This window comes from Giraffa tippelskirchi, chromosome 8 (genome assembly GCF_054371585.1).
Source record: "Giraffa tippelskirchi isolate mGirTip1 chromosome 8, T2T-mGirTip1v1.2.pri, whole genome shotgun sequence".
Lineage (NCBI taxonomy): Eukaryota > Metazoa > Chordata > Mammalia > Artiodactyla > Giraffidae > Giraffa > Giraffa tippelskirchi.
This window is the reverse complement of record NC_137282.1, coordinates 124,120,483-124,142,446: the sequence shown is the minus strand read 5'-3', so window position 1 is coordinate 124,142,446 and position 21,964 is coordinate 124,120,483. Positions and strand designations below refer to the sequence as shown.

The window sequence follows — 21,964 nt, the reverse complement described above, 5'->3', positions numbered from 1 at the left end:
CTCCGCTGTGGAACTACAATCCTGGGGCCCTTTCCTCCCCTGGGCCGCGCGGCTCCGCTGGTACTGGCTGGCTAGCTCCTGGGGACTGTGGTCCCGGCCCTGTCTGTAGGAGGAGGCTGTGGGGTGGGGAGGAGGGGGTGCAGCACGTCTGCAGGCAGGTTCTCGCAGCCCTCCCCACCTCCGCGCCTTTTCTCTCCAGCTTTAGGAACCAGCTTCTCTCCATTCTCTCCAGCTTTAGGAACCAGCTTCTCGCCATCGGTCAAGGAATCATCCCCCTACCAAACATCACGGCCCGCCATGTCTACAGACACACCTTCCTCTCTTAAGCCACTTTCCCTGTGGTACCGACACCCCTGATCCCAGCCTGGGCCTTCAGGTTACAGGGGGCAAACTTGGGAACTGACTTCACACCTCTCCGCCCTTCACCCAGTCTCTTCCAGCTTCACAGATTGTTCCTATTTTCGTGTGTACTTGCTGATTTCAAGGTTCAGGAAAAGGGGACCTACACACCATGAATAGCCTTTGACATCTCCTCTCCATTTCCAAGACTGATTCTACATGATTTCTAGGGTTCTCTCCCCGATCTTTGTTTCCATCTCCTTCTAGTACACCCCTGATAGAGAGACACAGAACCGCAGGTTTCAAAGAGGAAAAAAAGCAAATTTGTTGTTGGTAGGAGGGCACGGAGGGGAGGGCTTTTCACTCTCCCCGGCATCTTGTGTGGACTGGAGGTTGAGGGCAATAGAAAAGGCAGCAGACGGGGGCCAAGCCCCACTCTGTACAATATAGAAGAATCTGATATAGATACTTTGTATAAAAGCCACTTGTCCTCGTTTGTGTCCTCTTGCTGGCTGGTCAGGCTGGGGGGCTCTGGGGGACAAAGAAGCCAGGCAGGGGGTGGGCCAGGACTCAAGGACACCCCATGGCCCCCATCCTCTGGCCGTCCCCTTGTGGGGTCACTTTGGATCCTTGGTGGGGGCATAGCAGAGCTCCAGTGGTCGGGACACCTTCCAGAACTTCTCATTCACCAGCTCCAGGGTCAGTGAGCCATTCAGTGTCTACAGAGGTGGCGGAAGGGGGAGGAGAGGGAGCAGAAAAGTGACCAAAAGGAGAGGGAAGACAAAGAGACAATAAACGGGGCAGAGCGAGGACTCGGATGATGGGGAGCAAGGATGGACACAGAAGGGAGACAGAGATGGGGAGGAGAGGGCGGATCGGTGAGGAGTGAGGAGGTTCAGGTCTGAGGCTGTGTGCCCCGCCCCCCCCCCCGCCCCGCCCCCGACTGTGCGGCCCTCCCGGGGCGCTCACCGTGAACGCGCCGCCCCCGGGAGCGATGTAGATGGTGTACTGCTTTTCGCTGACGCCCTCCAGACTGGGCAAGGCAGGCTCCTCGGGGCCGTCGACTCCTCCGGCACCCCCACCCTCCCCACCACCCCCGTCAGGTCCCCCGGTGGCGTCAGAGGTGCCCCCTCCAGGCCCTCCCGGCTCCCCAGCCTCTTGCTGCTGCCTCCGCTCGAGAGCAATGCGCAGGGCCAAGTACTTGGAGAGATGGTCCACTGTGGCATTCCCAGTGGTCTTCACATACCTGGGGTAGGAAAGGGGGCAGACTGAGGGCATAGCCACCTCAAGTGGAGCAGCCAAGGAGGAGATGCGCACAGGGCCTCTGGAGTAGGGACTCTTTCTGGGTCTGGGCGAAGCCCACTTGTGATGGAGCCATGACCCTTGGTCTCTCAGTGGTCTGGGGAGGACAAGGCTCTCACCTAGTCTGGCAGTATTCTCCCTTCTCCACGAGCAGGGGGTGCGGCCGGAACACGAGCTCGATTTCTCCACCTGGCTCTGGGGGGCTGGGAGCCCCGGGAGGGCTTGGGGGGCCCAGGGTCCCCCCTCCCAGGGTTCCTCCCCGGTCACCGGAGTCTTCAGAGCCAGCGCCCCCACCCACCCCACCAGCGCCACCCCCCACTGTCCCTACACTGCTGCCCCCCGCGCCCCCTCCGCGGGGTCGCTTGGGAGCAGGGCCTGGGGCAGAGTCCGGGGCCGAGTCTGAGCTCACGTCCTCTCCATCCCCCTCTCCCTCCCCGGGCTCTCCTTCACCCCCACTCATCGTCGTGGTCTGATCTGACCCGGGCATCGGCCGCCTCACACGCTGGGCCCTGTGGGAGCAAGTGGTCACGATTAGAAAGCACCAAGGATAAGGGCTTTAGACTTTAAACTCCAGAGATTTAAGAAGCCAGGGAAATCTTCATGATGATTCCTAATATTTATTCTATACTAACTACGTGCCAAGCACGTTGCTAAGTGTTTGCACTGATTGCCTCAAATTATACAAATCCTACAGACACAGGTAATTATACCATCTTTTCTATAGGTGAGAAAACTGAGGTTTAGAGAGGTTAAGTAATTAGTCTGAGATCATAGTCCCTTTGCCTCTCAAAGTGTGGTCCAAGACCCAGTAGCACAGGTTTGGAGAAACACAGAATCTAGGCCCAACTCCTGACCTACCGAATCAGAATTTACATTTTAAACAAAACTCTCAGGTAATTCAGATACACATTAAAGGCTGAGTGATGAAAAAAAATAAGACTGAGTGACGTTGCCCTAGGAGGTGATTTAATCCCCAGCAATGTGAACCCAAAGCTTATGCTCAAAAATCACTCTACTGCTCTAAGTTCTAGAAAGTTAGAAGGTGAGGTGTTTCATTAAGAATTGCCAGGGACTTCTGGTGGTCCAGCAGCTAAGACTCTGCACTCCCACTGCAGGGGGCCTGGGCTGATCCCTAGTCAGGGAACTAGATTCCACAAGCTATAACCAAGACCCAGTGCAGCCAAATAAATAAATATCAAGAAAAAAATAATAGTAGTGCTAGTTGCTAGCTAAAAAGCTGTGGTTCACATCCATGACTTCCAGGCATGACAGTTAGATGCTGGTCGGCACTCACGATGCTGAGGCCTAGAAGCAAAGACACCCCCAGGTGTCTGACCCGCGGCTCCGGCCCATCACCCCGCGTCCGCCTCCCTGTGGCCCCCAAACCTGTGCATGGCCTGCATGCGCAGCCCCTCCTCGATGCTGGAGCTCAGCGCCTGCTGGTTGTGCAGGCGGCTGAGGCGGATGAGCACTCGGTCTTGGTGGGCCTCATATTCCTCCCGGCTGGGGTAGATCTTAGAGATCAGAGCATCGAAGTTGGGGTCTGGCCGCAGAGACCGCTTGGATACCAGCTTCTTTCGGCAGGTAGGGCATTCCTTATTCCTGGGGTGGGAGAAAGGTGGCCCTGAGCCTTCAGTCACTAGGGACGGAGAGCCCGGCTCTCTTCCCCTGCCCCACCTCAAACCCGTCCCTCCTGTTACCCGCTACGCAGGGCCGTGACGATGCAGTCGGAGCAGAACCGGTGGAGGCACTCCTTGGTTGTCATCGTGTTCTTCAGCATGTCCAGGCAGATGGGGCACATGAGCTCCGAGTGCAGTGACCGCGGTGAAACCGCAATCTCGGTGCCATCCATGATGGCTTCCTGGAGACAGCATTGAGTGGAAAGGTGGTGGTGAAAAGAGGTAAAAGGGATTTTAGAAACAAGTGGTCCATGAAACTGGAGTCTTGAGAAATACAGTGAAATGTTAGAAACTGGGTACCCCATTTGGCCACTTGAGGAAGAGAGAAATCCTAAGACTAGGTGCTTTGAAATAGGAGGATCTGAGGTTTGGTGATAGGCCTGGGGATGGGCATGGCACAGATTTTCCTTCTAGGGAAGACTTAAGTCAACAGAATTTCTTCCAGTGCAGTCCTGGTACTGCCTATATCAGAATCCCCTATGGTGCATGCTAAAAATGCAGATTCTGGGGTCCCATCCCATTACTGTTAGTGTGTGTGTGTGTGTGTGTGTGTTTGTGAGATCCGGCCCGGAATTCCATTTTTAATAAACTCCCAAGGGGAGTCTTTAAATGCACTGACATGATGCGGAACTGAAGACCAGGTAAGTTAATTTCAGACTGTTTACTATCTTTCAAACGAAGACAATAATACTTGGCCCTACCTCTCTGGCACGTCAGTTTTGAGGATAAAACGAGCTAAATGTGAAAGGTGATTCAAAAGCAGGGCCAGGGAGTGTGAAGCTGGGCAGAAAGGGGCCAAAAGTGGAAGAGGCTGTGAGACGGGGGTCTGCGGATGGAGCGGTCTAGTGAAAGCCCGTAAGTTGCAGTTGGAGAACCCCTGTCACCTGCGGGGTCCGGTGGAGCTCATACAGGCTCAGTTCCCACGTTTTGCTGGCGTTCTGGGCGTTCGCCGGCGTCGTCATGGTGACCACACCAGGGCTGCCCCGCCGCCGCGCCGGAGAGGTGGGCTGGGGGGTGGGGGAAGGGTGTCAGGGGGCCCGGCCCTCGCGCGGACCCGCCCTCCGGGGCTCCCCGCACCGCGCCCCCGCGCGGCCCCTCACCCGGGTCCCGCCGTCGGCGCCCCAGCCGCCGCAGCGCCGCTCCCGCGGCCGGACTCCCCGGCCGAGGCCGTCCGGTCCCCAGCCGCCGCTCAGACAGCAGCTCGCCCCGCCGCCGCCGCCGCCGCCATGGCCCGGGCGCTGGGCCCTGCGTCACTTCCGCCCTCCCGCGTCCCCCCCCGCCCGGCAGCGGGGACGTCACCCGGAGGCGCGCGCGGGTGGCAGCGCCGTGGACGCCGGTCCCCCGCCGCCGCCGCCATGGCCCGGGCGCTGGGCCCTGCGTCACTTCCGCCCTCCCGCGCCCCCCCGGCGGCGGGGACGTCACCCGGAGGCGCGCGCGGGTGGCAGCGCCGTGGACGCCGGTCCCCCGCCCCCGCGCGGAGGCCGCGCTCCCGTCCCCGGGCCGGCGCCGTCCCCTCCCCGGAGCCCCTGGCGGGGCCTCCGCTCCGCAGGGCGGGGCCCGGTGTCGCCGGACCCCGGGAGGGGACGGCGGGCGTAGGGAGAGGGGCCGCCTCCCCCCGGCCCATGCCCCCGGCGGCTCTGGGGGACCGCAGGCCCGCTTCCCCAGCACGGCTTCTCCGCAATCCCAGCCCGGGATCCCGGGGCGGAGGGAGGGGAAAACTGCAGAGGAGTCTCTGCCGCTGCCGTCCTCCGGCCTCGTGAACACGGCCGAGTCCCGACGTGCCCGGGATCCCCTCCCCATCCGGGGAACCTGCGCCGCCCTCCGCCTTGGCTCTCCCTACACCCTCCGACCCGCTCTCCCCCTCGAGGTTTGGGGGCGACGGCTCGGGACGTCCAGACTCAACTCTCGGCCAGAGCTAGAGACTCGAGAATTGCGTTTGGACAATCAGGAGCCGCGGCCCGGGGCGGGGGAGGGAGGCACCACGCGGAAGCCGGGACACACACGCGCCCGCACTAGGTGGGGCCCCTCTCGGGGACCGGGTGTGCGCGTGTCGTGGCGGGGGCGAGGGGCGCGCCAGGGGCCGAATGTCCGGAGCGGGAAGCGGGCATAAGCCTCCTCCAGGACTTCCCAGGAAAGGAAGGCTCGGGGAAGGAAGACAAGAGGAAGGGGCAGACCGATCCCCATTGAGGGCAGGGGATGAGAGGGGTACGGGGGGCGGGGGAGGGGAGAGATCGTGATGGGCGTCCTGTCTCCTCCAGCCTGAACTGGGGTTCCAGGACTTGGGCTGCAACTGCCAGGGGGTGGCCTGTCTCTGGGGCAAGGCCGCAGTGGGTCCCCTCACCCCCTCCCCCGGTTCCCCCCTACTTCCCTGTCCTCTCCTTCAGTCCGTGGCCAGTCCTTATGTGGGCTCCAGAGTCGATTAGCGCGGACCCCCTCCCCTTCCTCCTCCTCCTGCCAGCCCCCTCCCTTCTGCTCTCCTCCAGCCCCTTTCATCGGCTGGCCCACTCCCCTAATCCTGGCCCCCTCCCCTAATCCCCCCATCCGACCCCTGGCCGGCTGCAGCTATTGTAAGGTGGAGAGAAAGGGGAGGGGGGACTCAGAGAAAGGAGAGGGGTGGGGGAGGGCCACCTGTTCCAAGACCCCCTCTCAAGGCTAGACTGGACACCAGGACGGGACTGTGAACAAATCACCCTTGGGGACTGTAAGGACCCAGGGAATTGGGGGGAAGGAACTTGGGCTTCAGGATCAGTGGCAGGGGGTGGGGCAGAGACCCCTCCCTCCAAAAGACCCAGAGTGTCACGCACACACAGTGACACACACTCTCGCCTCTCACACCCGGCGGCGGGGGTTGCCCTGGGAGACCAGGCAGTGAAAGGGAACAATCCTTCGCGAAAGGGAAAGGAGGGGGAGGTGGGGAAGGGTCTGAGAACTTGGACACAAGAAGAACCGGAGGTGGCAGGGAAGAGGTTTTGGAATTTATTAGGGTCACGAGCACCCCTGCCTCCCATATTCAGCATTCCTGAGCCATACACAGCCACCCCTTTTGTAGCCTGGGAACTCCGAGTCCTCATCAGCAGGAGGCCCGCAGAGCAGTGGGGGAGTGAGCAGAGTCCGGGGTCCTTGAGGCAGTTACATGAAAAGGCCTCCTGGGAGGGGCAGAAACATTTGGACAGATGTGTAGGTGGAGACAAACCGGGCTGCAGGGGAGGCGCCCACTTCTGTCCCTGGCCTATGGGAACTCCTGCCCTTCCCTCGGTGGCTCCGGACTCCTCTCATTAGCTTTCTCCTATCGTCTGGGTTCGACTTCTCTGCCCTCTTCCTCCCCACGATGGCCTCATACCAGTGACTTCCACTGATGCTCCTGTGATGTATCCACTGTCTTCAGATGCCAAGAATGCAACGACATCTGCCACATCTATGGGAGTGGAGGGGAGAGGGCAGAATCCTCACTCTCAAAGACCCAAAGTAGCCGTCACCTCCCACCAGAATCCTCCCTCCCCCGACTATCAATCCTGGTGAGACCCCCTCAGATACCACAGACTTTGGGGTCTCTTCATTTGGGCCCCCTGCATTCAGTGCTCACCCTCAGGGTTCCCCATATGTGCCATTGGGATCATTCCAGTCACCTGTAAGGAAATACTCAACATGTGAGTGAAAGTTTCTTTTGTGGGTTTTTTTGTAGGAAAAAGTCTGTGACTTTTTTTTTTTTGGTCTTCATTCCCTGTGCAGTTGTTGAATATCTACTGTTTGCCTTGCCCTGGGCCCAGCATCCTCTATCTGAAACCCAGAGAGGCTGGTCTCTGAATGATTCTGCCCTCCACCCACAGTCTCCTACCTTGTCCAGCACTTTCTGTGGCACTTTCTGGGTCATGGGTGTTCTAATGAACCCTGGGAGGACACTGTTACAGCGGATCCCGTGTCTGTGGAAAGGAGAGTGTCGGCTGACTCCAGAGAGGGCTGAACACCGACCCCCTCCTCTGGTTTTTCACATGCCCCCAGGTGTCTGACCAACCGTCCAAGCTCCCGGGCTGCAGACTGGGTCAGCCCAATCACCCCAGCCTTGGATGCTGCATAGTTTGTCTGTCCCATGTTCCCCACCTATGGGTGGACCGGAGATGTGGGATGAGTCAGGGGCCACAAGGAGGGGCTCTCCTCTCTGTGCCCACTTGACTGGTCGACCTCCTCCCGACTCAGCCTGACCTTGCCTATGATGCTGCTGATGTTGATGATGGAGCCAGGACAGCCGCTGGACACGAGGGCTTGGGCTGCAGCCTGAGTGACTAGAAAGATGCCCTGGGGGTGGAGGAGGAAAGTCACAAGGCAGGAAGGGTCAGTTGGGGTGAAAGTCCTCCGACTCTCTCCCCAGGCTGGAGGACCCAGAAGTCATGGGTTCAGAGGTCACCACCTTGAGGTTGACAGCTATGACTTTGTCCCAGTTGTCCTCAGACATGTGGAGTAGAAATTCATCCCTGGTGATGCCCGCACAGGACACAACGACAGACGGCGGGCGAGAAAAGCAGGCCTGTGGGGTGGGGGTGCGGATTACACACCGAGAAGCGTTGTAGAGCCAAGGGCCGTGGAGGCAACCTTATAGGGTTTTAAAGGGGCGAGGGCGTCTGGCTTTCACCTGCACTTGCTCCAGCAGGCGCCTGGCGGCCCCTGCCTCGGACACGTCAGCCTGGAAGGCGGCGTGGGCTGCGCGGGGTGCCCCCTCCTCGCTCTCCGGCCCTCCCAGCAGCTGCACCGTCTCCTGCGCCGCTGCCCCGTCCAGGTCGCAAGCGGCTACGGCAGCCCCCTCGGCGGCGAGGCGCACGCTGATGGCGCGGCCGATGCCGCCGCCCGCACCTGGGACGGGAGAGGACACGCGGGCGCGGGGTCAGAGGTCAGCGGGGCGCAGAGGTAGTGAGACCCGGGCCGGAGATCAGGGCGACTGCGCGGCCCGACGGCGCGCCCTGGACGTCACTGTGGCACCCCAACCTGCCCAGGAGAGGAGCCCCCCACCTGTGACCAGGGCCAGCGCGGAGCAGAGTCTGAGCGGAGACGCCATGACGACCGGCGGCCGGGCGGGGCCCCTCCGAGCGCAGAAGGGGCGCGGCTAGCGCGGAGCCGAGCCAATCGAAGCCCCGCCGGCGGCCACAGGCGGGGCCGGCCTCCAGCCGCGGGGGCGTGGCCAGGCGCCGCTGCTGGGAGGCCTGGGGAGCCGGGGTAAGGGGGGGCCCTACCCCCCAAAAAAGACAAAGACTGCGCGTGGAACGAAAGGTCCGAGGGTTTTATTTCCGGTCCCCGCCCCTCCTCTATTCAAAGTGATATAAAAGAAGAGAAACAAAAAAAAATCAGGCCATGAGATTAGCAACTAGCCGCCCCCAACCCCAATCACTCCCAAATCAGGTCACACGATTGACGTTTATCCCCAACTTCTGCTACTCCCTTTGTCAAGGGCTCCACCAGCAGGCGGGAGAGAGGGAGGTGGGCCCTGGAGAAGCCTGTGTGAGGCGTCTTGGTCCTCTGTGAACAGGTGGGGTGGGGGACGTGGGGTAGGCTGCCGTGACCCCTCTCTCTTTCAGCCTTCTGCATGGCTCTAGTCCCCAAACCCAATAACATGGTCAGCACATGCCCAACACTATGGTCCCTCTGGGCGTCATCCTCACCTCTGCAGCCCCTGTATGACTGCCAGATCTTGACAGTCCTCAAGCCAAAGGCACCATTTCCCTAGGATACAACTCTCTCCTTTGGCAGATGTCCCAGGCCAGGACCCCCAGCCTCCACAGACCCCTGACCTGGAGGGCTTAGAGGCTAGAGGCTTGGGGCTGGTTTACCCCATCTCACTCGAGGTGGGCAATCAACACCATCATGACAACTCCCCCCAGCAGCCCCAGCACCTCCAGAAGTGACTGCAATGGTGATGCCTCCCTCAACAGCTCAGGCAACACCGACACCGTTGCTACATAGATAAAGCCACCAGCAGTGAATGGCAGAATCCAGCCAGGACCTGCGCCGCCTGCAACTTCACTGCCCACTGCCCCTCCTTCAGTTAGAAGGGCACAGGCTGTGCCTGCCAGTGCCCCTACTGCCGTCAGTAGTTGTAGACGCATCGCCTGGTGGGCAGAAAAGAGAGAGAGGCACTCATCAACGTCTAAAGGTTATCAGTGGTTTAGACATGGCTGGAATGGTCTAAGTGTACATGAATAGGGTGCATGCCCTTGGAAACTAAAGAGTAAAGCAAAAAGGGAGGGGGGCTAGATAGACACTTTCTGAAAGATCTTAGAACAAAAAGTTCCTTTGCACAGACCTTCTGACTCAACAGGTCAGGGTGGGGGGCACGGTGTGAAAGACCCCCATACTATTCAGAAGGTTTCTGGATCACAGTTCAAGAACTACTGAACTGCAAGATAAACACAACTTCCCTTTCACTACTACACAATCCACTGTCGCCAATACAGGCATACCTCAGAGATACTGTAAGTTCAGTCCCAGACCATCACAATAAAGCAAGTCACATGAATTTTTTAGTTTTTCAGTGCATATAAGTTATATTTACACTATTCTGTAAGTGTGCAATAGCGTTTTACCTACAATGTAAGAGCGTAATTAAAAAATACTCTACCAATTAAATAAAGCTAACCATCACCTAAGCCTTGAGCAAGTTGAAATCTTTTTGCTATAGTAACATCAGAGATCACAGATCAAGGTAACAAACAATAATGAAAATGCTAGAAATGTTGCAAGAACTACCCAACTGTGATACAGATGTGAAGTAAACAAACACTGTTGGAAGAAAGGTATCAAAAGACTTGCTCAACAGAGGATTGCTACAAATTGGTAAAAAATGCAGTATCTGCTAAGCGCAATAAAGAAACACAATAAAACAAAGTATGCCTGTAGCACAGTTTGTTTGGAACTCATGAGTGGCAGTCTGGGTTGAGGCTAGGTGAGCAGAGGGTAAAGGGCTTGAGGCAACCATGTTTGGTGTACACCATTACCAACCTGCTTTTTGCTGCAGCCAGACTGGACCAAGATGGCAAAGTCTCCAACTTCATGGGGCACTTCATGTAGCAGAACAGTCATTGTGGTCAGGATCCCCAGGCCCCGGCCCCCTCGAAATGAAGCACCAATGGCTAGACCATCCGTGAAGTTGTGTGCCAGGTCTGCAGCCAAGTTCAGGTACCCTGATACACGCAGGTCTTTTACAGGAGAAAAGGAAGATGAAATGGTTAGAGACATTCATCACCCCTAGTCCCAGCCATGATTAGCCATTATCACATCTCCCTGAGAGACCACTTCATATCCAGCCCCAGTATTTCCCAGACACCTGCCATCACCCACAGTGCTATTTCAAGCAATTCACAACTGTGTCTCTTGCCCAAGTGTATGGAACCCTGGCTCTCACCTGACCCTGCTTTCTCCTCTTCAGCATTCTGAGGTCTCACTGGCCCATCTTTGGGCCTTGTACTCGCCCCTCTCCTCTTCCTCAATGCCCCTGCCTCCTTTTCTTCTTCCTCTGAGCTCTGTTTCTCCTTCGAAGGACGCTCTGTATGTGAAGAAAAGAATTGGTATAAGTGGAGAACAAAGATCTGCCAATGTATCCTCACAAGGGTAGTCTCCTCCCACTTCAGAACCATAAAATGAGGAGATCCAAAGGTAGGCAATGTGACTTTCAGGAAAATTGTTCCTGGGCTCACCCTGTCTTCCATGTCCATGACTTCCATGTGTGTGACCATGAGCATGTCCATGTCCGTGACTGTGTCCATGTCCTCCTTTTACATGTCTCACAAATTTCTCCACCACAAGAAAGGCGACAATTCCACTGAGGACCCACAGTCCCACAGAGAGAATGGGGCCATGGCCTGGGAATGGATGCATTGAGACATTAAGGGAGATGTGGATTCCGGACTCTTCCTCCCCAAGCACAGGAGAAGAAAGGGAGAGACAGATCTTTTCCAGCACCCCAACTGGTGTCTCCACCCGCCCCTTCCTCACCACTGTGGGAATGTCCATGTCCCCGCTGCTCCGGAGGATGGTGAGAATGAGGTTCTGGAAGAAGAGGGAGAAAAGGCCAGATGAGGAAATACCCAACCAAGCAAGGGGTGTGTATTTGCAGGAATACTGGAAGGTCGGGGGTCACAAAGGGGAAAGAACAGTCTTGCCCAAAGACTAAATTTCATTAAGATTTGAGGTAGAAGCTAGAGATCACTTACCCAAAGCATGAGGGATGAGGTGCAGGAAAGCATCTCCTAAAAGCCCACCAGAAGCAAAACTCAGCAAGATCTGGAGCAGAGAGCGGTGTCGAGGGGAATTTGACTCCACAGGGATAAGAAAGAGGACGAAAAATGGAGCTGCAGAGATCAGCACTGTGGCTCCCAGTGCCTGGTGAGGGAGAGTCAGGGGTCAAGGAGTGTGGGGTTTCCCAACAATACAGCATCAGCTTCCCTCTGCCCCATCCCCAGGGGACTCACATAGGCCCACAGAGTGACAGTGTCCAGGTCCTGCTTGACGCCTGGAGCCCCAGAGTCCCCATAGCCTCCTCCATGGCTGTGCTCATGGTCATGTCCGTGTCCTCGGTGGTAGAGGCTCTCATGGGAGTGGCCGTGACTATGGCCATGGTGCAAATCCTCGTGTGAATGTCCGTGGTCGTGACCGTGGGTATGCCCATGCCAGATGCTCTCGTGAGTGTGGCCGTGGCCATGGGCATGGCTGTGTCCGTGGTGGAAATCCTCATGTGAGTGCTTGTGGCTGCGGCCGTGGAAGTCCTCGTGCAGGTCTTCGTACAGGTCTCCATGACCCCCGTGTCCGGCCACTAGCAGCCCCAAGGCCGCCCAGGTCAGCAGTCCCACGGCCACCCAGTGGGGGACCCCCAGGCCTCTGGCCATCACGCTGACCAGAGGGACAGAGACAGTGACTCCACTTGGCCCTCACCTCTACACCCATGCGGGGTCCGCTTTACTCTGTCCGCGCCCACCGTCCACGTCTATGGGCCGCTCCCCTATTCCGTTCTGTCGCCACCCACATTGTTCCCGAGACTCACTCTTTATCCCGAACCCCTTCCCTGATATAGGGCCCCAGGGACTCCGCTCTAGGCTTCGATCCTCCACTTTATGGACTCTCTGGGCTCTCGTCTCTATGACCCGCAAGGTGAGGGAAAAGGCCTGGAAAGGACAGTAGAGAAAAGCAGGGAATTCTCACCGGCTCCGGGATCCTCTCCTTTCCCGGTTTGCTCGGACGTGGCAGTCCCACCCCTAGCTCCCGCGAGAACTTGGGAGTCCCGTTCTACCTCGGTCCCAGCACCTTTACCAATATGGCCGCACTTCGGGCAGCGGGGACGCGGGCCAGCCCTATCGCGCATGCGCGGACGTGGAGGTTAGCTGAGGGGATGCCAGGCGAGACTGGCTAACAGGCGGGAGAAGACCGCCTCCTCCGTTTTCCAACTAGACGAGGGGGCGGGAACTAGCGCGGAGACTTCCTGTCTATACCAAGATGGCTGCCACACTGGCGCTGTCATTTTGGTACAGGGCCGGGCGAAGCGCTTAATTTGACCCGGTTGAGGCCAGAGTCGTTTTCTCTGGGGCTTCCTCGTGCTCGACTCGTCACCCCGAGCGGTCCTCGGGGGCCCCTGGTGCCGCTCGGTATCCCTTCACTCTGCCGGGAGTGATGTCTTGGGCTGCGCGCCCGCCCTTCCTCCCCCAGCGGCATGCCGCAGGGCAGTGTGGGCCGGTGGGGGTGCGAAAAGAAATGCATTGTGGGGTCGCGTCCCGGTGGCGGCGGCGGCGGCCCTGGCTGGATCCCGCGGCGGCGGCGGCGGCGGCCGGAGGACAGCAGGCCCCGGAGCCGGAGCCGGGGGAGGCTGGACGGGACGGGATGGGCGACAGCGGGCGGGGTGAGTGAGCCCGCGAGCGGGCCCGGGCGCCGAGACTCCGACGCCGGCGGCCCCTTCCCCCTCCCAGGCGCTCTCCCGGGCGCCCCCGCCCCCTTGTTTGTAAACACGCGTCCCCTCCTCCCGGGGGCCGCAGTGCCCTGCCCCCGGGGCGGGGCGGCCAGGGGGCGCTTCCGCCCTCCGGGGGCGGCCGCCGGAGGCCTGGCTTCCCCGCGGCCCCCGGCGCGGGGCTCTGGTCCTCGAGCCTGAGGACCCTGGACGTTGGGAAGCGAGTTCCGCGCCCTCGCCGGGGTGTCTCTCCCCTGCACGTTCGGGCCGCGAGCTGGGAGTGCAGAGGCTGGCGGGTCCTCCCCACGTGCTGCCCCACCCACACGAGACGCGTCCCGCCTGGGGTGGCCAAATGCACTGCTTGGAGCTTGCCTCCCCTCAGCTCGCCTCCTCTCGTTTGTCAGCCCCCTCCTCCCACCGCGATTAGGGGTTCAGCCCTTGTTTGGCAGTAGGCTGCCTCTGGACGGGAAGGGGTGGGATGGGGGCGCGGTGGGGATATCGGAGAGAGAATGGAGTCTCCCGTTGGGTGAGCCAAGACTCATTTTCTCTCTTTGTCTCTCCTGTCTCTGTGTCTGTGCCTGTGTGTACCCTCCCTCACCCCTCAGACTCCCGGAGCCCAGACAGTTCCTCCCCAAATCCCCTTCCCCAGGGGGCCGCTCCCCCTTCTCCTCCCGGACCACCCCTGCCCCCTTCAGCAGCTGCCTCCCTTGGAGGTTCTGGGGCTCCACCCCCACCTTCGATGCCACCCCCACCTCTGGGCTCCCCCTTCCCGGTTATCAGCTCTTCCATGGGGTCCCCCGGCCTGCCCCCTCCAGCTCCCCCAGGATTCTCCGGGCCTGTCAGCAGTCCCCAGGTGAGAGGTCGTGACCCATTTAACTGCCTCTCCACTTTCATTTCCTTGTTTTCCTCCTAACCCCAGATACTTGTATCAACTTCCCTGGTCCACTGAACGTTTAGTCATGGCAGGCTTGTGGTCCCTGTGAAACCCCTGGCCCTTCCTGAGGTGACACTGAGCTGTCAGTGCACGCCTCCTCCCCAGTACTATAAAAGAACCTACTAGTCTTGATGTCTCTTTCGTCTATCAGTGATTTTTTTGCCTTTTTGGTCCCATCTGCCCTTCTGAGATAAAAGCCCTTTGGGGCCACTGTGTTGTGCAATTTCAAGGGACCGCTGTGTCTCATCTCTTCGGGGTTGTGCTCCGGGGGTGGCCCTTCCCAGGCACTGCAGTGTAGTGTTCTTTGTAACGTGCAGTGCAGGGCCCTGCCTAGGTAGTACAGAATGATGTCCGTCCCCTCTGAGAGATTATCCTTCCCAATGAGTCTCCCTGTGACTTCCCTATTTCCCCCATCCCAGATTAACTCAACAGTGTCGCTCCCTGGGGGTGGGTCTGGCCCCCCTGAAGATGTGAAGCCACCAGTCTTAGGGGTCCGGGGCCTGCACTGTCCACCCCCTCCAGGTGGCCCTGGGGCTGGCAAACGGCTATGTGCAATCTGCGGGGACCGAAGCTCAGGTATGGGGCTCAGAGGACTAGCAAGGAGGAAGAGAGTGTGTGTATCACGTACCATCATTTGGGGGATTCCTAGGGGCTCCTGAGGTTTTGTTTGAGCAAGTGAACTGGGAGAGGCATGATGAGAATTGAGGAACCTCCAGCTTAGATTGGGGGTGGGGGTTGGTCAGAGGGGGGAGGGGACTGGTCTAGGGTTTTTGAGCCCTGAGAAGAATGGGACTGTATCATCCCTCACGTCCTGGTTCCCCATCTCTTTGGAGCGGACTTCAGCTAAGTTTGCTGGGGGTAGGGTGGGCAGGAGGAGGTGGACAAGGGCCCTAGCGGCCCAGGGTGTGCGTGCAGTCTCACGGGCCTTCCTCTCCTCTCACAGGCAAACACTACGGGGTTTACAGCTGCGAGGGCTGCAAAGGCTTCTTCAAGCGCACCATCCGTAAGGACCTGACCTACTCGTGCCGGGACAACAAGGACTGCACGGTGGACAAGCGCCAGCGGAACCGCTGTCAGTACTGCCGCTATCAGAAGTGCCTGGCCACTGGCATGAAGAGGGAGGGTAAGGGCCTGCCCCAGGGCCTCCCCGTGCCCTGTGGGAGGAGGGGCAGGGAGGACTTCCGGGACCGCGCCTCTCTGGAAGGCGGGGCTCCTCTCTCTCCTCCAGAGGGCGCTCTTTCATTTCTCTCTCCCATGCACATCCGCTCTCCTCCCTGGTACTCTGATCTGGTCCCTTGAGTTTCCTTCTTAATGGTTCTGCCATTCTGGCCTGAACCTCTGACCACCACCCACCCCCTCACCCCGAGCTTCCCAGGATCACTTTCCCTTCCCCAGGATGGCTCCTCTAGCTCCCCTTCTCTAACCGGATTAGTTCTTCCACTCTGGCCTCTATCTCCCTGGTATCTATGTTGGCTCCTCCAAACTCTGGGACTGTGCTGTCTTAAACTGCAGCCTTTACTAAAGACCCCCAAAACATCTTTCCCTCTTTTTTCTGTTTTATCTTAAGTCTAATTCTGAAATCCTAAGAGAGATGCTTTAGGGAGTTTATATTGGTCACCTGTCTCATTTTGGAGAAGTTGAGCTTGAAGCCTGGCTTTCCCAAGGTCATGCAACAAAACAGTGGCAGGTCTGGGATCAGAACCCATGTCCCTGAAGACCCAGGCCCAGTGCTCCTTCCCCTGCCTCTTTGTTGAGTCAGAAGAACACCAGGTGTACAGTTGGGAACACTTAGGGTTAGATGTATGATGTGCCGTGTATCCTGTGAACTTGGACAAACTGTTTTAATGAACTGCCTCAAAATCGTAATCTTTAAAAATGGGGTCAGGAGCTCACAGGGTTGTTATAATACTGGAGTGAATGTTAAAAGCATGCTTGGAATGTATCTTAGTATGTAGTAGGCCCTCAGTTTAAATGTTAGCTTTCTGTCTAATTCCTCTATCCACCTTTTTTACCTTTGGGAGTAGTCATCTGTTCTTTCATAACTCCTGTTTCTAGACCGCCACAAGTATGCCGTGGTTTCAAGTGACTTCCCCAATTTCTATAAATACCTTCTAAGTTAGGCCGGAGACCCCGATAGGGCCCTAAGGACACTTTGGAATCCCCTCAGGGCTGGCTGCTGACTCTCCATTTCTCTCTTCTCCTTCCCCCGCCCCCTCCCCAGCTGTACAGGAGGAGCGTCAGCGGGGGAAGGACAAGGACGGGGATGCGGAGGGTGCCGGCGGGGCCCCCGAGGAGATGCCTGTGGATAGGATCCTGGAGGCGGAGCTTGCTGTGGAGCAGAAGAGTGACCAGGGCGTGGAGGGTCCCGGGGGAACCGGGGGCAGCGGCAGCAGCGTGAGTGCCAGGGTCCATCTGCTCTCCTTCCTGCTGGGGGTGGGGAGGCCGGAGGCTAGGTCTGTTCTATCTCTTGCTCCCATCCCTTCCCCTCACCACCACTTCACACTCTGGGGCCTGGAAGTGCCCCCAGACACGGTCTCGGACATGTGAGGTGAGCATAGTAGCATCTGCTGTCCTCAGTCCCAAAACAGCCACAGGCAAGTTCCAAATTAACAGTTGTCTTCCTGAATGCCAGAAGAGGAGGAATTGGTTCAGGTGGGGCTTGAAGAGATGACAAATAAGGTGTTGGTTTAGTCGCTAAGTTGTGTCCGACTTTGCAACCCTATGGACTGTAGCCCACCAGACTCCTCTGTCCCTGGGATTTTCCAAGCAAGAGTACTGGAGTGGGTTGTGATTTCCTTCTCCAGAGGATCTTCCCCACCCAGGGATTGAACCTGGGTCTCATGCTTTGCAGGTGGATTCTTTACCGACTGAGCCACCAGGGAATTGTCCAAAGTGTTTTATGGTTGGGGGTTTCCCAGTGTGCTTCCAAACCCCGAATAACTCTGAGCCCTCATCCCTGCAGCCAAATGACCCTGTGACCAACATCTGCCAGGCAGCTGACAAACAGCTCTTCACGCTTGTTGAGTGGGCGAAGAGGATCCCCCACTTTTCCTCCTTGCCTCTGGATGACCAGGTCATATTGCTACGGGCAGGTCAGTGACCTTGGACCCCTCGGACCTCTTGTCTTTGGACCTCCTGACCTTCAGGGACCCCAGTGACCTTACCTTGAGTTTTCAGGGAGCCAGTCTCGTTGACCTCATCCCCTCTTCTCCCCTTCCCTCAATGTGCTCTCCATCCCGTGGCCTCGTCCCTGGCCCCTGACCCTTGTGGCCCTCCCCCCGCCCCCCTAGGCTGGAACGAGCTGCTCATTGCCTCCTTCTCTCACCGATCCATTGATGTCCGAGATGGCATCCTCCTCGCCACGGGTCTCCACGTGCACCGCAACTCCGCCCATTCCGCAGGCGTGGGAGCCATCTTCGATAGGTCAGTGGCCCTCAGCTGGGCTGGCCTGGTGGTCGAGGGGGCGGGGCTATAGGCTGGTCCGTGTCCAAGGCTGGCTGAGCTGTGACCTTTGAGTGACCTGCAGGTCCCTCTCCAGGGTGCTGACAGAGCTAGTGTCCAAAATGCGGGACATGAGGATGGACAAGACAGAACTTGGCTGCCTGCGGGCAATCATTCTGTTCAATCCAGGTAAGAGGAGGGCTGCCCCTGTTCCTCAAGACCCAGGCAGCCTTGCAGCCGCCTCTTCTTCGGAGACTCCTCAGTTACCCAGCTGCCCCCCTCAACCTAGAAATCTCCCAGCTGACCAAGAGGAGCCCACATTCGTTGAAAAACATTCCCTTTCCAATCCCATCCCCCAAACCCTTGCGCCCCGCTTCCCTGGCCAGGCATCTGGTGAAGGGTGTATAGGTGGGGCCCAGAAGGAACCTCGTGTGAGGCATGTCTCCGCATTTGTCCTGGTTTGATTGGTCCTCCTTCCTCTTCCTCCTCTCCTCCTGCCATCCCAGATGCCAAGGGCCTCTCCAACCCCAGCGAGGTCGAGGTCCTGCGAGAGAAAGTATATGCATCCCTGGAGACCTACTGCAAACAGAAGTACCCTGAGCAACAGGGCCGGTGAGACAGCGCTGAGGGGCTGAGGGGCCCTGGGGCCGCACCGGGGTGGGGGTGCCACGAAGGTATGTTGAGGGCCCGCATGGCCCCAGCTCTTACTCAGCATCTCCCATGCCCTCAGGTTTGCCAAGCTGCTGCTGCGTCTTCCTGCTCTCAGGTCCATAGGCCTTAAGTGTCTAGAGCATCTGTTTTTCTTCAAGCTCATCGGTGACACCCCCATTGACACCTTCCTCATGGAGATGCTTGAGGCTCCCCACCAGCTTGCCTGAGCCCACACGCAGACGTGCTGTTCCTCACGCTGGGGGAGGGCACAGCGGCGAGGGACTCTGAGCCTTGGGGCAGGGTGGGGAGGGACCGTGTTCCTAAAATCGTGATGGCATGGAGGTGCACAGGGCAGAACTGAGGCCTCCGAGGGGGTGTCCCTAAACCCTGCAAGGGTTTGCTTGAGATCCCAAGTCAGAGGGGACCCAGACCACTGGTGGACCTCTACCTGCAGCGGCCTCAAGTCTCCGAGTTTGTCTGTTCTGCCATGGTCTGGGGGGGCTTTCTCACTCCAGCCTGGAGTGGCCTCTCCTCCCCCAGCACAAAGCACCGGCCTTGCTCCCAGGGCCTTGCTTCTTGTTGTCTTGCCTCACTCAGCAACCCCATCTGAAGAGTAGAAAGAGAACTCCTGCAGAGATGGATATTGGGGGGCAGGCCCCCCAAACTGATGGACATGGGAGTAAAACTCTTACAGGCCTTCCTCTAATCCAGCCTGGCAAATGGGGGCTTGTCTGGAAGGAGGGGACCCTGTTGCTGTCTCCTGGCCAGAGTCCCGTCTCACACTTCACCACCTCCGGCAGTCAGACTGAAAAAGGTGGTGTGGTGGTGGTGAAGGGGTGGTGGGAACCCATCTGCTATTTTTAATTTCCTCGAGGACAGAGACTTGCAGTTAGACTCAAAGAAGTACTGTACTTGCCCAGGTTGACTAAGAGATGCCAGTGCTGGAGGTGGTGTCTGGAAAGGCAGGGCCGGGGGTGCTCTGGGTTCTTGAGCGCTGGCCTCCCGCCGGTTCCCTGCCGCTCTTCTGTCTTGGGGAAGGGGCCTGGGCTGAGGGCAGGGCCAGGGGTGGTGAGTAGTCCTCAGGCCTTTCCTGTCCCAGCTCCCCCTGCAGCCCCGGGCTCACCCCATGGAGCCTGGGGACACCGAGTGTCCTGGCCTGATTGAGGGGAGATGGCCGGCCTGCGGAGGTGGGGTGCTGGGGCTGCATGACTTCTGCCCTGTGGCTCTTCTCTCCGAGGTTCCCTTCCCCTGTCTTTCACTCACGTAAAATCGCTTTCAAATTAAAATCGCTGTTTTCTGGACCGAAGTGACTGTCTTGGGGGTGGGGAGGAGCGCCGCCCCGGGCCGCGGGTGGGAGGGTATCCGGTGGGGAGCGCTCCCTGGACGCCGCAGGCCGCAGCCGTAGTTCCCTGGGGCTGGGAGGCAGGCGCGAGGGGGGGACACAAGGCGCGCTTTGTGGCGAGGGAGGGGGCCGAGGGTGCGCCGGGCCGGGGCGGGGCGGCCGTGGAGGAGGGCGGCCGGCTCTCAAAGGCGCCTTGTTCGCCGGCGCCCTCCCAGCGCCAGCGGGCGGCGGCGCCTCGGCTCGCTCCGGGCGGCCCTCCGGCCGCGCCGCGGGCTCCGGGCAGACCCGGCGCCGTGCCCGCCCGTGGGGGCGCCCTGGGCGCAGAGCGCCGGGGCCTCCTCCGGCGTTGCCCGCCTGGAGGCGGCCTCGTCCCCGAGTGACCCCGATTCCCGGATTCTGCCAACCCGCGTGGCCGCCCCCCGCCGCCCCCCTCCCCGACTGGATGCCTCTCCACCTGGGCTCCAGGACGCCCTGACGTGGTCCCCTCCCCTCCATCCCCTGGGACCCGATCAGCCTGTGTGTGGGTCTGTCCAGTCTCTGGCCTCCCCTCTAGCCGCACCCCCAGCCTCGACCCCCCCCCCCCCAGCGGCCGTGGGGTTGCAGGTCCCCAGTCGCTATCTATAGTGGTGTCTATAAATACCCCGCTCCGGGCCGGGCTCTGTAATTACAGCGGGCGGGCCGGGCCGAGGGGAAATAATTATGGAGACCCGATGGGGTGAGGGGAGGTAGCGACCCCCGGGCCCGCCTCTCCCCTCCCACTACATCCCGCCCCCGACTCTGCTGAAAGGGGGCTCTGGGTCTCCAAGGGGGAGGAACGGGGGAGGGGTCTTGTGACTGGACGTCTGGGTCCCCTCAAAATAAAGGGACTAGGGAAGAGATATTGGGGTTCCCCGAAAAGAGCATCCTAAGGTACAGGCCACTGAATCCCTGCGAGAAGCAGAGGAGAGCAGGCCGAGGGCCACGAGGGAGGGTTCCCGTTCGCGCCCCCCCCAACCAGGTGGAGGTCGGGGGTGGGGTTTCCCTCGGTGGCTGTGGGCGGGCGGTTGGAGGCGGGGGCTGGGCCGGGGGCGGGAGCGAGGTGGGGGCTCTGGGCCGCTGGGGTGGCCGGGGACACACAGGAGCGGCGGCCACCGAGGAGGGAACAGCGCCGGAGCCCCGACGGCGTCTCGCTGCATGGAGCTGGGTCCCTGAGAGCCGTCGCCACCCGGCAGCCTCCGACTTCCCCAGGAGCCCGGCGTGCTCGCTCTCTCTTGCAGCCTCGGGGTGCCCAGCGCCGCCGGCGTCCCCTGGTCCCCGGGAGTGGGCGTTCCGGGCGCCAGCCATGGAGCGGTGCAGCCGCTGCCATCACCTCCTGCTGCTGCTGCCGCTGCTGCTGGGGCTGAGCGCCGCCCCTGCCTGGGCAGGTAAGCAGAGTCCCAACGCCTGGGTCATCGGAATCAGGCTGGAGGTCCGCGTGTCCCCGGGACAGGGGACAGCTGATACCTAGGGACGGGACGCTTCTGGGTCTGAGAATGGGATTTGGGGCGGTCAAGGGTCCAGGCTGGAGGGCAGGACACCTGGGTCCCTTGGAGTCAGAATGGGCATTTGTTTTCCTCTCTGAAGTGACCAGGGGAGGGCAGGTAAGGCTGAATGGTGGAGGGTCACGTGAATGGGGCTGGATGCTGGGGTCCTCCAGCAGGGCCAGCGTGGTCCAGCCAGGCGCTGGAGTCAGGGGCAGATGTGAGTGTTGATACATGGGAGGTGCATGTCTGTCTTCTTTCTGTCCGCATCTTCGGGATGAGAGGGCTAGCATCCTGGGGTCAGAGCAGAGACCGGTAAGTAGAGAAAGAACAGACACCTGGACTGTTTGTCTCACTGGCTTCCCCGCCAGGATCCCCTTCCCCCTCTTGTGCCCTCGATGCTGCCACGCGGCTGGCTCTGGGGAGCCGTGGGGCTGACTGCCAACAGGACGGCCGCTGGACAGGCCAGGATCAGGTGTCTGAGGCAGGAGCCAACTCTCTGCATTCCTGCCCCGCCCCTCCCCCTCTGCCCAGCCGGGCTCCCCTGGGACCCTGGCCTCCACAATCCCAACCTTTTCCTTCTTTTCCCCGGGATCCAGAAGTCCTGGCTCCGGGGAAAGGGGGTTTGATATCGGCGAGGAGGAGGCTAAGAGTACCTGGGTACTAGGCAGGCTGGAGTAAGCCCCCCCACCCCAAACCCTGGAGACTGATCTGCATATAACTTGACTATTTATTTCTTCTGGTCAGAAAAGCAGCATAAAGGATTTAGATTAGATTACGGAAGGAAGAACTTTCAAGGCAAGAGGAGCTCAGGGACAGAAAATTGAAGTACGGGATGTCTGTAGACCCTAGGAGTCTTTT

General features: G+C 59.5%; 5 protein-coding genes across 19 annotated transcripts in view; 2 read left to right on the top strand and 3 right to left on the bottom strand.

Annotated features, from left to right (window-relative positions):
- Positions 1–639: 639 nt before the first annotated feature.
- Positions 640–4,567, bottom strand: RING1 (ring finger protein 1). The gene is made up of 7 exons (XM_081519910.1): positions 4,421–4,567; positions 4,205–4,327; positions 3,342–3,502; positions 3,028–3,243; positions 1,761–2,150; positions 1,309–1,585; positions 640–1,058 (listed from the first exon to the last, which is right to left on the bottom strand). Exons 2-7 carry the CDS (start codon positions 4,280–4,282, stop codon positions 957–959), a joined length of 1,224 nt encoding a protein of 407 aa, XP_081376036.1. The 5' UTR covers positions 4,283–4,327; positions 4,421–4,567; the 3' UTR covers positions 640–956.
- Positions 4,568–6,273: 1,706 nt separating this feature from the next.
- Positions 6,274–8,381, bottom strand: HSD17B8 (hydroxysteroid 17-beta dehydrogenase 8). The gene is made up of 9 exons (XM_081519908.1): positions 8,322–8,381; positions 7,948–8,165; positions 7,726–7,842; positions 7,521–7,613; positions 7,333–7,418; positions 7,156–7,240; positions 6,904–6,946; positions 6,661–6,735; positions 6,274–6,466 (listed from the first exon to the last, which is right to left on the bottom strand). Exons 1-9 carry the CDS (start codon positions 8,365–8,367, stop codon positions 6,450–6,452), a joined length of 780 nt encoding a protein of 259 aa, XP_081376034.1. The 5' UTR covers positions 8,368–8,381; the 3' UTR covers positions 6,274–6,449.
- Positions 8,382–8,568: 187 nt separating this feature from the next.
- Positions 8,569–12,618, bottom strand: SLC39A7 (solute carrier family 39 member 7). Of its 6 annotated transcripts, none has more exons than XM_081519906.1 (8): positions 12,589–12,618; positions 11,774–12,463; positions 11,516–11,684; positions 11,298–11,351; positions 11,000–11,164; positions 10,708–10,848; positions 10,301–10,501; positions 8,569–9,415 (listed from the first exon to the last, which is right to left on the bottom strand). In XM_081519906.1, exons 2-8 carry the CDS (start codon positions 12,185–12,187, stop codon positions 9,348–9,350), a joined length of 1,212 nt encoding a protein of 403 aa, XP_081376032.1. In that variant the 5' UTR covers positions 12,188–12,463; positions 12,589–12,618; the 3' UTR covers positions 8,569–9,347. The 6 variants fall into 6 exon arrangements, with proteins under 6 accessions (XP_081376032.1, XP_081376029.1, XP_081376031.1 ...); XM_081519903.1 differs by having other exon boundaries at positions 10,305–10,501; XM_081519905.1 differs by lacking the exon at positions 12,589–12,618 and adding an exon at positions 12,501–12,555 and having other exon boundaries at positions 11,774–12,191.
- A 165-nt stretch (positions 12,619–12,783) lies between these two features.
- Positions 12,784–19,563, top strand: RXRB (retinoid X receptor beta). Of its 9 annotated transcripts, none has more exons than XM_081519901.1 (10): positions 12,784–13,191; positions 13,842–14,089; positions 14,693–14,746; positions 15,114–15,293; positions 16,392–16,564; positions 17,133–17,262; positions 17,461–17,593; positions 17,709–17,800; positions 18,118–18,223; positions 18,342–19,563. In XM_081519901.1, the coding sequence occupies exons 4-10, from the start codon at positions 15,281–15,283 to the stop codon at positions 18,487–18,489; spliced, it is 795 nt and encodes a 264-aa protein (XP_081376027.1). In that variant the 5' UTR covers positions 12,784–13,191; positions 13,842–14,089; positions 14,693–14,746; positions 15,114–15,280; the 3' UTR covers positions 18,490–19,563. The 9 variants fall into 9 exon arrangements, with proteins under 9 accessions (XP_081376027.1, XP_081376026.1, XP_081376020.1 ...); XM_081519900.1 differs by having other exon boundaries at positions 17,697–17,800; XM_081519894.1 differs by having other exon boundaries at positions 14,590–14,746; positions 17,515–17,593.
- Positions 19,564–20,253: 690 nt separating this feature from the next.
- The window catches only part of COL11A2 (collagen type XI alpha 2 chain), a 29,982-nt gene continuing 28,271 nt past the window's right edge, over positions 20,254–21,964 (top strand). Inside the window, exons 1-2 of one of the 2 annotated variants that reach the window (XM_081519890.1) lie at positions 20,254–20,319; positions 20,861–21,007. In XM_081519890.1, coding sequence (XP_081376016.1) covers positions 20,304–20,319; positions 20,861–21,007 — 163 coding nt within the window. In that variant the 5' untranslated portion in view covers positions 20,254–20,303. The remainder of the gene's footprint in view (positions 20,320–20,860; positions 21,008–21,964) is intronic. The other variant, XM_081519889.1, reaches the window with a different exon arrangement.

What these genes read in the sequence shown, in the direction of transcription:
- RING1 (XM_081519910.1), bottom strand. Translation starts at nt 4,282, where the DNA reads ATGACGACGCCGGCGAACGCCCAGAACGCCAGCAAAACGTGGGAACTG. An exon ending in CGCATGCAGGCCATGCACAG is followed by an intron (nt 2,151 to 3,027) that starts GTTTGGGGGCCA and finishes TTGCTCCCACAG; the next exon opens with GGCCCAGCGTGTGAGGCGGC. An exon ending in CCGGGGGCGGCGCGTTCACG is followed by an intron (nt 1,059 to 1,308) that starts GTGAGCGCCCCG and finishes CCACCTCTGTAG; the next exon opens with ACACTGAATGGCTCACTGAC.
- HSD17B8 (XM_081519908.1), bottom strand. Translation starts at nt 8,367, where the DNA reads ATGGCGTCTCCGCTCAGACTCTGCTCCGCGCTGGCCCTGGTCACAG. An exon ending in GCAGCCCGGGAGCTTGGACG is followed by an intron (nt 7,241 to 7,332) that starts GTTGGTCAGACA and finishes TCCTTTCCACAG; the next exon opens with ACACGGGATCCGCTGTAACA. An exon ending in ACATATGGGGAACCCTGAGG is followed by an intron (nt 6,736 to 6,903) that starts GTGAGCACTGAA and finishes CCACTCCCATAG; the next exon opens with ATGTGGCAGATGTCGTTGCA.
- SLC39A7 (XM_081519903.1), bottom strand. Translation starts at nt 12,187, where the DNA reads ATGGCCAGAGGCCTGGGGGTCCCCCACTGGGTGGCCGTGGGACTGCTG. An exon ending in CTGTCACTCTGTGGGCCTAT is followed by an intron (nt 11,685 to 11,773) that starts GTGAGTCCCCTG and finishes CTCCCTCACCAG; the next exon opens with GCACTGGGAGCCACAGTGCT. An exon ending in CTGGCTGCAGCAAAAAGCAG is followed by an intron (nt 9,416 to 10,304) that starts GTTGGTAATGGT and finishes TCTGCCCACCAG; the next exon opens with GCGATGCGTCTACAACTACT.
- RXRB (XM_081519892.1), top strand. Translation starts at nt 12,966, where the DNA reads ATGTCTTGGGCTGCGCGCCCGCCCTTCCTCCCCCAGCGGCATGCCGCA. An exon ending in CTGCGGGGACCGAAGCTCAG is followed by an intron (nt 14,747 to 15,113) that starts GTATGGGGCTCA and finishes CTCCTCTCACAG; the next exon opens with GCAAACACTACGGGGTTTAC. An exon ending in GTGGGAGCCATCTTCGATAG is followed by an intron (nt 17,594 to 17,696) that starts GTCAGTGGCCCT and finishes AGTGACCTGCAG; the next exon opens with GTCCCTCTCCAGGGTGCTGA.